This window comes from Peromyscus eremicus, chromosome 11 (genome assembly GCF_949786415.1).
Source record: "Peromyscus eremicus chromosome 11, PerEre_H2_v1, whole genome shotgun sequence".
In the NCBI taxonomy this organism is placed as follows: domain Eukaryota; kingdom Metazoa; phylum Chordata; class Mammalia; order Rodentia; family Cricetidae; genus Peromyscus; species Peromyscus eremicus.
The window spans coordinates 15,875,463-15,893,459 of record NC_081427.1 but is presented as its reverse complement, the minus strand read 5'-3'; the positions used below and the strand labels follow the sequence as shown (position 1 = coordinate 15,893,459).

At 35.9% G+C, this 17,997-nt stretch overlaps 1 protein-coding gene across 3 annotated transcripts in view; it reads left to right on the top strand.

Annotated features, from left to right (window-relative positions):
• The window catches only part of Cdh18 (cadherin 18), a 255,064-nt gene that overhangs the window by 87,927 nt on the left and 149,140 nt on the right, over positions 1-17,997 (top strand). For 2 of the 3 annotated variants that reach the window (XM_059276233.1, XM_059276232.1), the window contains exon 3: positions 3,718-3,837. The exons of the other annotated variant lie outside the window; for it this stretch is intronic. In XM_059276233.1, coding sequence (XP_059132216.1) covers positions 3,718-3,837 — 120 coding nt within the window. The remainder of the gene's footprint in view (positions 1-3,717; positions 3,838-17,997) is intronic. 3 annotated transcript variants of the gene reach the window in all.

Sequence of the window (17,997 nt, the reverse complement as noted above, 5' to 3'; positions counted from 1 at the left end):
ATGCCTTGTTAAATATTTCAAATTGGTCTTTAGGGACTTTCAAAGAAGTCCACTCATATGTTTCTCGTTGATATGAAACTTGACAAAATTTAAAAAGCATCAGAACAAAGAAAAGCCAAGCGAAGAGAGTGACAAGGTGGATTCTCCAGAGGGAAAAAAAGACAAGTTATATTGTAAAGATATTCTGAAAGCTTTTTTCATGTATTTAAATCTTTTCAGATTTGTATAAAACATCAGCTGAGAGAAATAATCCCTAGACTGAGAAGAGCAAGTGTGTGCCACAGGAAATACTGAGAGGACAATACTGCATGGGAAATGGCTTATGTACCTCAGAATACAGCACTTCCAGAGTTGCCCTTTTGCATAGAAATGCTTCGGCAAACAGAAAATGTTTCCATCCACTTAGGCAGGATTTCTCTAATGACAAGCCAGTGAGTTGGAGAATGTGATGTAGGTTTAATAAGTATTAATCAAAACCAAATATTTCTCAGAGAAGATTAAGTCCACTTTCAACATTCTGACAGATTAGTGCAATTGGGGACCTTATTCTATATATCTTCATTTGAAAATTTAGAAACTTTCTCCTTTTTATCATGCACACAATGTAGCTATATACTAAATATATGTATGAATGAAGAAGTTGCATACTCCACTGTGAGAGGAATGTTGACGGAAAAACCTATCAGAAGTCTTCTCATCTCCACACATGTTGTGTGGTATGTACATAAAACACATACGAAACAATTTTAAAAAAGTAAAAAAAAAAGTTGATCTGTTTCATATGAACTTTTAAAGGAAAATAATGTTATTCATTAAAATAACCAATATAATTCATCCATTAATTTATCTTTAAACATCAACAAGTAGAAAACTAGGAGTATATGAGTCTCCCAAAATATTAAGTTGTACCAAATTCAATCAACATGGACAATGTTTTTTTGTTTACCTCACTCAGTAATGTATCTGGTATCAAACATCATAGGAAATTATTCACTGTTTTCTTCTTGGTTTCTAATTTTAGAGTCTTTTTTTTTTTTTTTGGTTTTTCGAGACAGGGTTTCTCTGTGTAGCTTTGCGCCTTTCCTGGAACTCGCTTTGGAGACCAGGCTGGCCTCGAACTCACAGAAATCTGCCTGGCTCTGCCTCCCGAGTGCTGGGATTAAGTCTTGCTAAGATTTAACTGTCAACAATGAGGGCTGCTACCATTTCTTCCTTTTCAGTGTTTCACACTTCTGTAAAGCAGGTGGCTCATCCTACAGAACCGTTTCATCTCACAGCTGCAGAAAGTACAAACTTGAGATCCGCGTTTTCACGGCCATGTTCTCCCTCAGTACACTTAGTGTCCAATGTTCTTATATATTTTCTGCCACTTGATCCCTGCTTCGCCCTCATAGTCTATTGCAACCTGAGTGTTTGTTGTTTGGGGGCTACAAGTTCATCCTGCACTGAACCATCATTATCAAAATACCTCACCATTTTCGCATTGTAGAATTTGCACTTCTTATAAGTTCAAGCCAAACCTTCTTCCTTCTGTCCCGACCTGCAGACCATATGGTCCTAGTATACTTTTCAACATCATATGAGCAAAATAATACAATGTAAAAATCATGCAAGATTTACTTTTTAAACTTAGATCTAGTTAAGTCAATGCACGTATGAGTAGCCAATTCATTTTCCTTTCTTTATTGAGTAACATGCTATATTATATTGTGTTACAGCTTAATGATTGTCCCACTGAAAGACATTTGGTCTATTTCCAGCATGAGACTATGGCAAAGAATTGTTCTACAAATATTTATAAAATGTTTGTATATTAATATACTTCTCTACTTGTCATAAATGCCTTAGCCCAATTTTCTGGGTCATAGTACAATTATGAATTTATTTATTTATCTATTTATTTATTTATATTTTTTTAAAGATTTATTTATTATGTATACATTGTTCTGCCTGTATGCCAGAAGAGGATGTCAGATCTCATTACAAATGGTTGTGAGCCACCATGTGTTGCTGGGAATAGAACTCAGGACCTCTTCAAGAACAGCCAGTGCTCTTAACGTCTGAGCCATTTCTCCAGCCCCCTGAATTTATTTTTTAAAAAGGCAGCTGCACTCACATATTTCTCCACATTAGAGTTTGTATCAACTGTTTCTCTGAACCACTGCCAGGATTTAGTTCCCAGTGTATTACACTAATCTACAGTTTAAGATGCAGATGTGACTTAGTCTTAATCATCTATATTTATTTCAGATTCTCTTTGTGTAAACCAAAATATATCTTAAATTTTTATTATATTATTAGACAATTATATACACTTACATTGCAAATAAAGAATTTCAAGTGAACTTACTGAATCTCTCAGGAGTTCTAGGAACCCTTGGAGACGTAGAATCAGCTTTGATTATTTCTGTGCTTGGATTTCAACATGGAAATAAAAAATTTGAAGTGGACTGATATTAGAATAAATGTTTGCAAAATTTACAACAGAAAATTATTCCACTCTATATTCAAGAACCAGAATTAATACAAAATTCCATGAAGGCTCTTTTGGTTGTGGAAATGTTTTTGTTTGATACACAGTTTTAAGTGTTAGATAATATTTTCTAGTAGTGAAGTATTCATCATAAGATAATTTTTAAAGTTAATTTTGTTATTAGAGTAAAGTATTTACCCACTAATCATAAAGTTGAACAACCCTTAATAGTTGGCTGTCATATGCTGGGGAATAATTTTAACTTAAGAATAATTCCCATGTAAAACAGAACACATGATTCTCAAAGTATAAAGAAAAAATAGGATAGTACATCCCCAAATAAACATTGTAATGTTTATTAATTACTTTAAAGTGACTGCTCTTCAAAAATTATTTTAGTATTTGTTTTTAAAAGACAATTATGTCCATATTGTATAGGAGTTACAAAATAAATGAAGTTTGAATCAATCATAGTAGTTTGAGACTGAGTAGACCAAGTAAGGTATATAAAATAAATAAATTAATGAATACATGATATAATATGGGTTGAGTGTTTGTTTCACTGAAAATATCATTGTCCATCTTCTCACTTTTATAACACACTATCTAATCGTTGTTATTAAGAATGTTCTTAACTCATGAACTGCATAGTCTCATTGTACTCTTGATTTAACAAAATACTCAATATTACTTTATTTAAGGTCATCAATAAAAGCCCATTCTTATTAAGAAAATATCAAGAACTTTTTCAATGTTGTCATCTTTTAAGGAATCATAATACAACATCTAGCATGTATTTTATTTGAGTTTACATGTTACTGATACTATGGACAGAAAGCAAGCAATATATCTACTACACAAACCTAAGAAGTAATTTACAAGGGGCTGAACAGCTCCCTCAGTTGTCAAGATCATTGGCTGCTCTTCCAGAAGACCTGAGGTCAGTTCCCAAATGCCTATGTTGGGCAGCTCAAAACTGTCCATAACTCCAGTGCTGGGGTATCTAATGCCATCTTTTGGCTTTGTGGGCACCTGCTCTTCCACATGAATATACCCACATACAGATACACATTCACATAAATACAAATAAATGTAAAAATAAATCTTAAAAGAAGAATTAAAGTTAATAGGACATAGTCATTTAGAGTAATGCATTGAAACTGAAACAAACTCTTTTACTGTGTTCAAATGAGTCATGTGCTAAATGCCATCATGCACTAAAATTTGTTTTCCTGAATGCACAGGTACCTCTGTTCTACAGGTGACAGCTACAGACGCAGACGACCCCACCTATGGAAACAGTGCCCGTGTTGTTTACAGTATCCTGCAAGGACAACCTTATTTCTCTGTGGATCCTAAAACAGGTTAGTGAATTTATGTACATTGCTGTGCAAGTGCTTTTAATAATAATACAAGTGATGCTCTTTTATATTTATTCTTTGTAAGATAATGACATTTAAATGCATTTAAATGTGCAACTCTTTTCCTAAGGCAGTGGAAATATAAAGGTAATGGTTTAATTCTTTTATTCATACCTGTTAAAATTACTATTGAATATTACTATAACATTTAAATAATTCTCTTTTGAAAAAATATTGAATATTGTATTAATTAAATAATACTGTCAAACATTGTGATTTACATATTGCTTTTAATTTTCTATCAAAGATAGAAAATTATTCAACAGATTTTCTAGTACCTTATATAAATTTAGTTGCAAAATATATTCTCTGGTACTCACACATGAAGATATTCATGTATATGTATATATACACTACTTATAAATATATGAAATACATTACAATGAGGTACATGAGTTTTTTCACCTGGGATTTATTTTTCTGAATTAGAAATTCTTTCAGGTCTCTCATATTGTATTAATTAATGAAATTAACATAATTACCAAAAGTCTTAAATGTCTTTCTTTAATTATATAAACCTGTGAATTCTCTCTTTCTTCCTTTTATTCTGGTAAACATTGATATTGTATCACCCCAAAATTTCAATGAACAGTACACAGTAGTCTTGTTTCCTCATCCTATGTCAAAAGATACAGAAAGCAAATGTCCTGGCTAAGCGATCTCTCTCCAGTAAAACAAGGAAACTTAATACTGGTTTCCAAAATACGCACATGTTTAACATGCAACTTTCAGATTTTACAAATTTTAAAGAATATCAAAATGGATTGCAATAGAAAGTAGAAGTTCAGGAAACTCTAGCCAGCCCCTGTGGATATTGTGGTAAAACTGGATGCACTCTGACTCAGTGAACATGGAACATCCATGTGTGCACTCTGACTCCATTAACATAGAACCTTCATGGAAAGTTAACAGTCTTCTAGCTATGACCAAAGATGATATGTCTGTTCTTAGAGGTCTCCTTTAACAAATTACATGGCCTATAAGTAACCCATTTATATATTTATTTAACATGTTTCTAAATTAAAATAGAATTGCATCATTTCCCTCTTCCCTTTCCTCCTTCTAGATACTCCCAGGTATGGTCTAGCAACCCTCCTGTGCTGTTCCCCAATCTCAAATTGATAGCCCCTCTTTTTACAATTATTGTTACAGACATGGATGCACAAATATCTAAATACTATTTGCTAACTTTGTTGCATGCACTTGCTCTCTCTCTATCTCTGTTTTTCTGTGTGTGTGTGTTTCTGTATGCTTTTGTGCCTGACAACTTTGTATTGGTTAACCAGTTAAGGAGACTCATTCCTGAGAGTGGCTAATTCTCCCTCTCCCAGCAGTCATTTGTTGAGTATAGATTTAGTCTAAAGGTAGAAACTCATGAAATTTCCTTGTTCCACATTAGCATGTTTATTGTTTATGTAGTCATTTCTAGGAGAGACTTTCACAGCAGATTTCCTGATATTTTGTCTCTTACATTGTTTGGTTGCCTCTAATGAGACATTCCCTAAGCCGTTGACACAGGAGCTGTGATTTTAGATGTATCCATTGGGGCTTGGTTCCCCAAGATCTCGTGATCTGTGTATTGTGTCCACTTACTATTTCTGTGATCGTCTCTACTTACTGTAAAGAGAAGGTTCTGTGAATGGTGTCTGTTTGTGAAGGGGGGGGGTGCTACACTTTTCTGTGACTATAAAGATAAGAGTAAGAATATAATAAGAACATATGCTAGTCTAGCAAATTGATAGTAGCAGACTTTTTCTAAAGTCCATGACCTTACTTGCCCTGGGAAATAGCTATGTTTCCAGTACTAGGCATGGTTTCCTCCCTGTTGTCTGAAATTCAGTCCAATTACTGTGCTGTTAGATGCTATCAAGGAGGGAATGTCACTTATTGTACATTTCTAGATATCTTGACATGCTGGTCATTGTTGTGATTCACAACTTCTGAAGCTGAGTAGGACAGATTTTGAGAGTTTGCACAGTAGTTTTTGGGACCTCTAGAAGATACATTGCAGAAAGAAGGTTTTCATGCCAGGTGTAGCTGGAATCATCACAATTTTGTGGCCTGCGTATGCAGTGTCCTCAGGAATAGGGATATACCTTCAATGTCTGAGAGCCAATGAAGGACTCCATCAATAGTTTATATTGTTTAGGAAGTTTCTTGTACTACCCTGACCAACCATTCCAAAGAAGGTTTCTCATGGCTGGTGCTAGGATTTTTATTTGTGAAAGTAATCCTTCATCAGCTCTATGATTTCAAATCAGGTCTGTTTCTAATCCTCTTATATAATGAAGTGCACACCAGTAAGAAGATTCGAGTCTTAAGCACACTTTCAGCACCTAATGTGACTAGATTATTGTTAGTCGTGTTTTATTATCATGTTTATAAGAGGATTTGACTAAGTAATCTACATGCCTTTCCCTAAGGGTTCGAGCATTCAAGTACACTGCTAGGAATAGACCTAAAACATCCTGTATCTATTTCCCCAGACGAAACAATGTAGAACCAATATGCAAGGAGAGAGTTATAAGTGGAGGATAAACTAGCACAAAAGTATTCATGTATCCATGTTTTATACATTTTAATCATAGTATAGACTGAAATATTTTATTGATGAAGTAAAAATGAATATAATAAAGCAAACACCATTGATGTGTTATACCTTATTACATGACATTCAAGTGTGAGATCAAAATGAGCCATCTTAGAAATAAGACCAAATACTTTCACCCAAAAACTAAGGCCTAAGATTTCTCCTTCTAGGAATAGGCCAATACTTACTGAAACAAGTCAGTCCTGATTCCAGAAACCAGGAAGTGTAAAAGTACAGAGTCACAAGGTAGTCATGAGGTAATGACTGCCAGACTATGGAATGTTCTCTCCCTGGTTTCCAGGGTAACTGACCACAGAAGTGTCCCCACCTGAGGGCAGCCAATGAGAAATGGTGGTGGGTAACCACTCCCTTAGAAGTAAGATTAAGCCATGATTTCTAGAAAGTCCCTAGAAGCGAGCCAATCAGAATTGTACTCGTACTAGCACCCCTAAATGATGTAACCTTGTGATTTTTCCCTTTAAAAACTGAGCTTGCAGATAGGTGGGGACTTCCTCCAGCCTCCACTGTGATGGATGTTTTGGACGAAGTCCCTGCCTAGGCTTGTATTGCTTTTGGATATTCCAAGTTAATCCTTGCTTTTGCATTCCAGCATGCTTGTCTTCAGTGGTCTCTCTGGGGGTTGTGATCTGGGCACAACACAAATTATTTTAGTTTCAAGATATTTAAGTAGGGAAAAATTCTTATGAACCTAGTGATTAAAATGCCCATGTATGGCTGTGGGGTCCTGCCCCACTGGGAACTTAGGTCACCTGTGAAGAGGTAGCCTGGAACCAAGGAAAGGTAAGTGAGCTGCTAGGCCCTTTACTAAGCCTCCCTCTTACCTGGAGACAATCAGACACAGTGGGGAGTTAAGTCAAGCAAGAACTCCTTTATTGATAGGCAGTAAGCCTCTTTTATAGCAAAATCCTCAGAACTCTAGGAGAGGGTGAAGGAAGTGACCAATCATTTCTGTAGCTGGAGTTTTTTCTTTCTGGGTGCCACCAAGCCTTGGCAGTCCGACAGCCCACTTATAAAATAAACACACATTATTTAAACAGTTTGGCCTAATGGCTCAGGCTTCTAGCTATCTAGTTATTACATCTTAAATTATTCCATTTCTATAAATCTATACCTTGCCACGTGGCTTGTGGCTTACCAGCATCTTCACATGCTGCTTGTCATGGCGGCGGCTGGCCATGTCTCCCTCTGCCTTCCTGTTCTCTCAATTCTCCTCTCTGTTAGTCCCACCTATACTTCCTGTCTGACTACTGGCCAATCAGTGTTTTATTTATTGACCAATCAGAGCAACACATTTGACATACAGACCATCCCACAGCACCCTATTTACAAAATGTTTATGCACTGACATCATCTCCTGATCTTAGTATCTTATCTTAGCATAAACAACCTGAGCTAACTTCCTCTCCACACCATCCTTTGTGTCTACTCTCTGCATAAACAGCTTAAAGCTTAAGCTCTATTTGTCTTTCTCTCGGCACCCTCTTTATAGCCCATGTACACCCCACATATGGCTATTTATATTATTGTTTGAATGAAAATTTGTTGAAAACTGAATCACTTAATTATTTGATAAATATGGTCCTCCTTTTGTACATTTCTGCTTTACACAACTGTCTTGATTAAAGAAATAAGCATTGCTGTTTTTAATTTTTTCCACACATATACCTGTGTATAAGCACATATGTACCAGAATAAATCTTTAATCCATTCATGTTTTGCATATTAGTCAGAAGTATTTGTATAAGAAAAATGTTCTATTTATTTAACAATAAGTTGAAATAAAAGCACCCTGCATGAAATGTGTTCTCAACTTTAGTACTCTATTCAGTACTATATTTACGAATATCAGTTTTCTATGTGTATCATAGTATCTGAATTGTTGCATATGTTTAAAGGTGTAAATGCAAATGAGAGTGATTGGCTGCCTTGTATGCTGCATTAGTTTACATTTACAGAAGTTCTTGTCACCATGATATTGGTGACATAGCATTTAAATGCAGTTATCATTTGGGTACAGATATATATATGTATATATATCAGGTAAAACAAGCAATGGTTAACACAGAATTTTATCTTAAGTATAAATAGACTCTCACACAGTTCCTAATGCATTAAATTCTATTAGCTCTTGGTTCTCCTTTTTTTTTCCTACTCTTTAAAATGTGTAGCATATTAAAGGAAATGTATGCTTCCATAGAGATCTGTGTTAATATCAGTATTTCACTAACTAAAGCATTATAGGACTTGTGGGTCTATTTCCTGCTTATCACACCAGTAATGAAAGAAAATATTTTTTAAAGTTGCATTAAGTCAGTAAATGGGTTAAACAGTTATTCCAGAAAGTGCTTAGAAGAGTTCTAAGATAAATACTCATTTTTTTCTTCAAAGTTTCCATATTTTGGCTACTTGTGCTTAAAAACCTTATTACCATGCAATTAAACATGCTTAGAATTAATGAATCGAGTTGTAACTGTGCTTCCAAATGCCTGGACTAAAATATAAACAGACATAGAGAAAATTAGAAAATCAGTTTCTATGATATGGTGTTACATAAGAAGCATTTACAAAGTCATTTATAAAAGGTGTATTTTAATAGTATAACTTAATTCCATTCTCCTAATTGAATGATCCTTTTCAACACATTCCCAATTACTTTTATTGAAGACCAATTATAATAATGTATACCTTAACTTTTCTCCCCTACTTACATTGAGATTTCAGTGCTTATCATTAAAAATTAGTACTGGTATTGCCTTATTTTCATTATGTTAAAAGGTACATTTTGGTATTCACCTTTATTTTATAGTAATGAGTTCCCAAAGTGTCTTTCTTTTTCTATTGTAGAAACCATATATTAATATCTGTATCCAATGATATGAATGATAAGATTATTCATTCAACATATTGCATAGATAATATTTAATAACATATGGAATTTAAACTGATATTTCATTAATTAGTACTGTGAATCAAAACTCTTGTAAATAATTTATAAAATGTGCAACCTTTCTTATAGTCAATGTGATATTCCTCAGTATATAAGACAACTCAAGAGTATCAACTAAAATATTATTTTAAACGTTAATTAACATTTGAAAAGAAAAAAATTAGAGCAACAAAATATCAAAAATGTACTGTTTATAACAGATTATGAATGAAGCATTGGTGTAGAATAAGCGAATAACTATATTTGCTATTATTGAAAGCAGAAACACTTGAGCAAGATATTTTAGGAAAGTTGCTGTGGTTGGGTATATGGGGATCATTTTTTTTAACATAACACATATCTCAATCCAATGCTGTCATTATAGTATCAACACCATTAGAAGTAAAGCACAATGTTGAAGACTTCTGTGCTTCTATGAGGTAGTGACAGCAGTAGCTGAATAATCCATTGATGTCATATAGAATCTAATTTCATTATCTAGGCCAAAGAAGCAGAGATGAAGGAGATGCCTTCCCATTGTCTTAGGAGCAGAAATTAAGTATTACATATACCACAAGTGTGCAGTTTTTGATTGGGAATGAAATCTATTTAATGGTCTTTCCTGTGATAGGGACCTGATGGTTCTTCTAACAGAAGGCACTCTATGTTAATTTCTGCTAAGGCACAGAAGAAAAGTCTCTGCTATAAATGTTTTTATTTCTCATGATGGTCAGTTTAGGAAATTCAAAAATCTAGATAGAGCAGAAGTCAGGAATAAAGAACAATTAAGAACTCTATACTGGCTTACCACATGTGAGGTCAAATCTACTTACACTTTATTAAAGTGAAGTGTCTATTCTGTCAGTCTACAATGATGTCACTCATGCATATATATCCCAGAGTTAGCTTTTGATACACAATAAATGGTTGAGCCAATTTTTTCAACTTTATTTTATGAAATTAAATTTTAATTGTTTGTATCAACTAATGATATATATGTATATATATATGTATATATATGTATATATATATATATATATATATATATATATATATATATACTAATTTCTGTAAGCATGTTTATTTATAACTTGTAAGCTGCATGAGGTGTCCCATCATAGATAGTGAACTCCAAAAAGCCCCCTCATGCACCAGAGGGGCCCCCAAGCAAATCAGGCTATCCAGTTGTCTTGCCATGCAGAGGGCCTAGTCCAGTCCCATGCAGGCTCCATAGCCATTGATCCAACTTTCATGAGCTCCTACTACTTTGGTTTGGTTATCTCTGCAGGTTTCCCCATCATAATCCTGATGCATTTGCTCATAGAATCCCTTTTCTTTCTCTAACTGTATTCTGAAGCTCTGCCTGGTGTTTGGCTGTGAATCTCTGCATCTGCCTCCATCAGTCATTGGAGAAAAGCTCTGTGATAAGATTAGTACACTTTTAACATATGAAAGATGATAGTACCTCCTTTCATGCAGCATATTATTCATCTCTAACTTTAAAGACCGCCTTGAGTTTCTGTTATAATTGCATCATTTTTCAAAATGTTTCAGATCTTTCACATGTCTAAGTCAAGAACAAATAATGAAAACATCCTTTTTGTCTGTTTCTTAAGCTTCTATTTACTTAAACATTTTTTATGAGTAACTCTATCAAAATTTTTAAAATAAAAGTTTCCTTTAATATTAGGAGAAATGTCTCAGATTCCTACTACAAACCATGTGGGAAAAGAAAGATAAGATTCTCTGTGGGTCTGAATATTTGGGGGTGTAAAAAGATTGTTGAAAGGACATTTTTGTCCTGATTATTAGCGTGTCAACACTGATCTTGGTTTGGTGGGCTCTTATCTCACCTCTTGCTGGACAAAGGTCACTTTGGTTTCATTTCCCCAAACACTGATAACAACACAGGCCATAGGGAGCTTGTTTATTTGATTCTCTTAAAGTTTAAACAATACTAGAAATAATTTTATGCATACAAAACAGAATCAACCTGGAATAGAAGTGAAATGCCTCCAAGTGATTTGTCCTCAGTGTCACTGAAATCTGAACGGCTACATGCACTTCGCCAATGCTCTATCTCCCTCTCTCTGAGGGCCATGTTTTCTTGTCTTCATATTGTCAATTTATTTCAAGTGCTCTACAGAATCTCAGGTGTGATTATATAGAGATGTAAGAATTTTCTTGGGCTTCAAAATGTGTCACTGATAAATCTAAGAAGCATTAACCTTATATCAAGAGTTATATAGTGAAGATAATTATTCTCAGAACAGCTATCATTCTCCTGACACAGAGCTACCTGAAGAAAATATAAACAATTGCTTCAAACAATATGTTTCCTATTTTGCTAACTAAAGATTTACCCTCACCTATAGCACTTAACATTCCCATTAACTCAAACAGGGCTGGAACCTGCAGACAAGAACAGAAACAAAGGCTTTAGCAGGATGCTGCTTATTGGCTTGCTCTTCGTGTCCTTTCAGACTATTTTCTTATAGAACTGAAGATAACCAGCCCAGGGGTGGCCACATCCACCATGGGCTGGGAACCTCCTCATCAATCACTTATATATGAAATGTTTTACAGACTTGCCTACTGAATGATCTTATAGAGGCCTTTTCCCAGTCAATGTTGCCTACTATCAAATGACTTTAGCTTGTGTCAAGTTAACAAAAATTGTCAGCACGATTACTACATAAGCTTTGGGCCACCATGGCAGTGGCGCATCTTGAAAGCAGGCCATCATTGCAGACTGTAGGGTTTATAACCGAGTTTGTGTTTGCTCTTCTCTCTTGGTACCTTGAGCACTAGTTAATAGGGATGAAGGCTCCATGGTAGGCACCAGCTCAACTTTTTCATGTTCAATGAGTTTTGTAAGTATTATCTTCAGCAATAGGGCCTTAATCTTCATTTGTGGGGAGCAATTAACAGCCTTGGCAATAGCCTTGGGTGTTAGTGGGTTCCAGTTGGACCCTTTTTCAACTCAATTAATTATAACCCATTAGCAGAACTGGTGGCTTCATTTGGTGACCATAAATTTCTAGTTAGGGTTAGGTCTCCCACATTAATTTGTGATTCTATTTATATCACTTTTATATATGTATGTATTTTAAGAAGGTTCTACTGTGTTAGGTTTCCATATGATCCCTCAAATGGTCTTTAGTTTTAGATAACCCTTCACATATTCCCTGTCCTCCTCCAATTTTCCCTCACCTTCCACATTTGAACCTCCCTTTACAGTCCACTCATCCTGTCAACTCAAAACTATCTATTCTATTTCTTCTTCCTGGGGAGACACAACCTTCTCTGATAGCCTCTTACTCTATACTTAACCTCAGTGGTTATATAGTTTATAGCCTATTTCTCAAAGACTTAACTTCTAGTCTCCGTATAAAAGCAAACACATACCATATTTGTCTTTTTGAGTCTAGATTAACTCACTCTGGGTGATTTTTTTGGTAGCTTCATCCATTTACCTGTGAATTTCATTACTTCATTTTATTAAACAGATGGCTCTTATAATCATTCTGCCCTCTCTTTTACAGTTATCACTGAACGTTGTGCTGAGGGGCATGATATAGTTGACCTATTTACTGCTGAACACTGAACAGAATTTCCATGCAAAATGAACAGTTTCCAGTTTCTTTGTTTTTCCATTTTTTGCAAAACAAAACTTCTCTTTTGAGAACCGAGAATTGCACTGTCCTATGGATATGACAATGAGACATTAGGAATCATTTTTATACTCTGTTTTATTAGAATAGTAGTAGTAGATTCCCCTCTAGTGGCTATGACCTGTCTATCTACAGGTTCTGATAGCTATGCCTGGTAAAGGCTCTATCAAGCCTTCAATCCAACCAGGAACTATTTGATTACACCTATGATTTTTGAGTCATTGTTGTACCAATAGACACATCTCAACAAGGCAGTAGTTATTATTGCTCATAGGATTTGCAGCTGGATAAGATTGTTGAGTACCTTTCTCCTCAAGAGCATGCATAGCACCTTCCAGAACTATAAAAGCTGGCCAGACAAGATAAAGAAGCATGTCCTGTTATTTAAAATCTGTTACAGTAACTATATGTCTCTATAGGATTGCTTACTTATTTTAATTGTTTTTGTATTTGCCTATTTTGGTCACTTGATTTTCATAATTAACATAGAACACACACACACACACACACACACACACACACACACTCATGAACATTTATACATCATCAGATCAGCATATAAATCAAGGGTAGAATACTATTAGCAAACGCAAGATGCTAAGGGTATTTCCCTGCCCTGCACAAAAGTATTCCATACCTGTTTCATGTTTCTTCTACCAATGTTGACTAAATTCTTCACTAGATGCCAGTTGTAAGGTAAATTTTAGCATAGCTACAAAGGCCCATGGCACAGTCTTTTGAGAAAATAAAATCCCTACTGGGAATCCTTAACACACACAATCACACAGAGGACTGGGAGTTCCTGAAATTTCCTGACAGGCAAGCTTTTCTTTCAGTATTCTCATGCTTTCAAAACACCCGCAGGAGACTGTCACTCTTAGTTTGTGGAGCATTCATCCGAGGCAGAAATAACTTAAGTATTAAGAGATGAGGGCTTTATGGTCCCAAAGCTTCTCTGTATAGACAGTGTACCTGCAAACTAAAGAAGAAAGAGAGAGAGAGAGAGAGAGAGAGAGAGAGAGAGAGAGAGAGAGAGAGAAGGAAGAAAAGTGATTGAAACGTTTAAATAGCTCATGAAATCCTGGGTTTAATGCACACTGATTTAAGTATCAAATGTCTATATACATGTTCTTTTGGGTGTAGATACATAGAGCATAGAAGTTTTATAATACAGTTATGGACTACAGTTGACATACGCTCTACACTTGTAAAGCATTTCTTCATGTATTTATTCCTTGACTACATATTTATGATGCTTTATATGTGGCATTACCTCTGAGAGCTGAATGTTTACGATGCTGTTTCCCCGATACATCCTCTACACTCTCACAGTGCTCCACTCCTTCTAATAGTATCCCTTGAAAACAAATTGAGTGGCAGTCTTACAACTGTCAAAATGGCTCACTGCTGCTCACATCCCTCTCAAGCCTGCCAAACGATCCAGTGCTGCTCTCCAGGTGACTGCTTGATTGACTAACAGGAGTAGCTGATTGATAAGGATTTCAAACCAAAGCATAAACTTTGTTTTGTTTCTTTCCTTGCTGGATGGCTACTGGAAAACAGTCAAGCATCATAACTATTTAAGCTTTTTTATGTTCAGTTAGATCCAAGAAAGTAGAAAGTGATATTGGTCAGAGGTTTACAGCAAATTATTTTCTATTTGTTAATTCCTTAACATATAACATCTTATATGTCTATAGTTATCAATCTTTAATTTGTCTGAAGTTATTTTAGTACCCTCATTAGCAACTTACTTTTCCCAGCAACACTGAAATTATTGACTCTCTATGGACAAGAGCGAGCATATTGGAGACTTAGCCCAAGAGACCCGGAAGAAGTGTGTATTGAAATGTGGAAGGGAGGACATTAGTATAATTCATCTTTTTATCCTTATCTCAACCAACAATTCTAATATATTATTTATGTCTCATCTCAAATAATAAGCCTCCGTAACTAATCTATATAAACCTGGCTTACATAAAAGTATATGTTTGTTACATAAGAAATGCCATTCCTTTTTGTTTGCTATCTCCTATAAAATGAGAGAATCAATGTTCTTATATGATTACTGTAGAGATTAAATATAAAATTTCAAAAAACATTCAGGATAGTGTCTGACATTTTCTTTACAAACATTATTTACATACTCATGCTTGACAGACATTTATATCTCTAAATTATCAACATGAAGAAATTGAATTTTTCTGAATGCTGAACATGAATATTTTGCCTTCATTTACCCTTAGCTTTTAGTATACTGTGCTAGGTTAGAATAAGCAAAGGGAAAGGAACTATGGTCATATTATGTGTTTTCCTCAATATAAAACAATCAATGGAAACAAGTTTATTGCTTTATATTTCTCACCTCCATAAAATTTTGCTTAACTTCAGAATGATTTTCCAATTATGTGTGTATGTCCTTCTGAACATATTGATGCTCTTTGTTTCACATAGATACAGCCACAAGATCCAGAGAAAATAAGCACAGGTTGACTTGGAAGTTTCTGTCTTTGAGAACTTATTTAGAAAAGCTACAATTTCATAGGGCAGGACTGCACTGAACATGTGTTCAGAGGTGCCCTTAGCAAGATGACTGGATCATGTGCTCCAACATCCTGGATGCATTTATCTAATTGTAATCTTCAGAAATCAGTGAGGTATTTTGTTTGTTTGTTTGTTTGTTTGTTTTTATCCCCTCCCACCCCCCAAGACAGGATTTCTCTGTGTAACCTGGGCTGTCATAGAACCCACTCTGTAAAACAGGTTGGCCTCAGATTTAGAGATTTGCCTGCCTCTGCCACCTAAGGGCTGGGATTGGAGCCCTGGCTAAAGAGCTCATTGAGTTTTGAAGGTAGCTCTTCTGCATCCTGGATGACATGAACTGAACAACTTTGATATGGTACATTACACACCATCCTGTCTTTCCAAAGGACGTGATGATTCTGTTACTCACAGACTTAAATTTTGAAACTAAGAAACAAAATAAAAATTACATCCTTGTAAGTTGATGTAGTTGGGTATATTTATCACAGCAAAGGAAAACTCACAGACACATGCTTGTTAACAGGAGGTTGTACAGATTCATGTGCAACTGAGAGCAAAATAATTTTGATGAACCATAGGAATAAGGAAAGGACTGTACAAATGATTGAATATTTCTTCTTTAGAAAATGAAACAGGGCAGGAAATTTTAAGCAAGGAATTGTAATTATGGTACTATAATGATGTTTTAGTCATGAAAGTGCTTGCTTGGAGATTGAGTTCAGATTCCCAGGACCCATGTAAAGACTGACTCAGTTAGATGAGTCTATAACGTCTGTACTTAGCGGATGGTGATATGAATATCCCTGGAATGCAGTGGGTGTTCATACTAAGTGAATTAATTAACTCTTGGTTCAGTAAATACAAGTCCTAATGAAATAAGATGGAAGGTAACCAAGAAAGGCATCCAACATTGGCATCTGGCCTCCACACATGCACATACACATGCGTACATATATGCACAGTTTGTAAAAGCAAATTGAATTCTATCTCAAATAAATGAAAAGTATAAAACACTTCTAATATTTAATTAGCTTGCACATCTATTTAAGATTGTACAGATAAAGCAACAAACATGTGTTTTTGTAGTTAAGGAGGTAGATAATTTGGAATCAGGGTACTATGACTGTTGGGTCCTCTAGAGTTCCCTTCTGGAGCTACATTTAGCTACACTCTTCAGTACAGCTTTTTGTTTCATAGAGAAGAACCTTTCTATAATGTCTCATCTTAGAATTTGCCTGGGATCCTATGAATTAATGAACTTCCACATGACCATTCTCTACCAATGGGCTCAGTATGACAATTAAAATTTTGGAGGACATAAACATGCATCATTTATTTTTATTTTTATTTTTATTTTTATTTTTATTTTTATTTTTATTTTTATTTTTATTTTTATTTTGCAATACAATTCAGTTCTACATGTCAGCCACGATTCCCTTGTTCTCCCCCCTCCCGCCCCGCTCACCTTGCCCCCAGCTCACCTCCCATTCTCACCTCCTCCAGGGCAAAGCCTTCCCCGCAGACTGAGATCAACCTGGTAAACTCAGTGCAGGTAGGTCCAGTCCCCTCCTTCCAGGCCGAGCCAAGCGATCCTGCATAGGCCCCAGGTTTCAAACAGCCAACTCATGCAATGAGCAGAGGACCCGGTCCCACTGCCTGGATGCCTCCCAAACAGATCAAGCCAATCAACTGTCTCACCCATTCAGAGGGCCTGATAAAGTTGGGGACCCCTCAGCCATTGGTTCATAGTTCATGTGTTTCCATTCGTTTGGCTATTTGTCCCTGTGCTTTATCCAACCTTGGTCTCAACAATTCTCGCTCATATAAACCCTCCTCATTCTTGCTAATTGGACTCCCAGAGATCCACCCGGGGCCTAGCCATGGATCTCTGCATCCAGATCCCTCAGTAGTTGGATGGGGTTTCTAGCAGGACTGGACTGCTACTCACATCACCAGGGAGGCTACCTGGAAAACAGGACCCCAAGAAAGACACAGGGATCGCCCAATGACAGAGAAATGGAAGAGATCTACATGAACAGCCTGGACATGTGTGAGGGTAATGAAGGGCGAGGGTCGAGGGAAAAAGAGCCTGGGGGAGCGGGAGATCCCAGCTGGATCAAGAACAGAGAGGGAGAACAAGGAATAAGAGACCATGGTAAATGAAGACCACATGAGAATAGGAAGAAGCAAAGTGCTAGAGAGGCCCACAGAAATCCACAAAGATACCCCCACAACAGACTGCTGGCAATGGTCGAGATATAGCCTGAACTGACCTACTCTGGTGATGGGATGGCCAAACACCCTAATTATCGTGCTAGAAACATGCAACATTTTTAGGAATAGGTAAA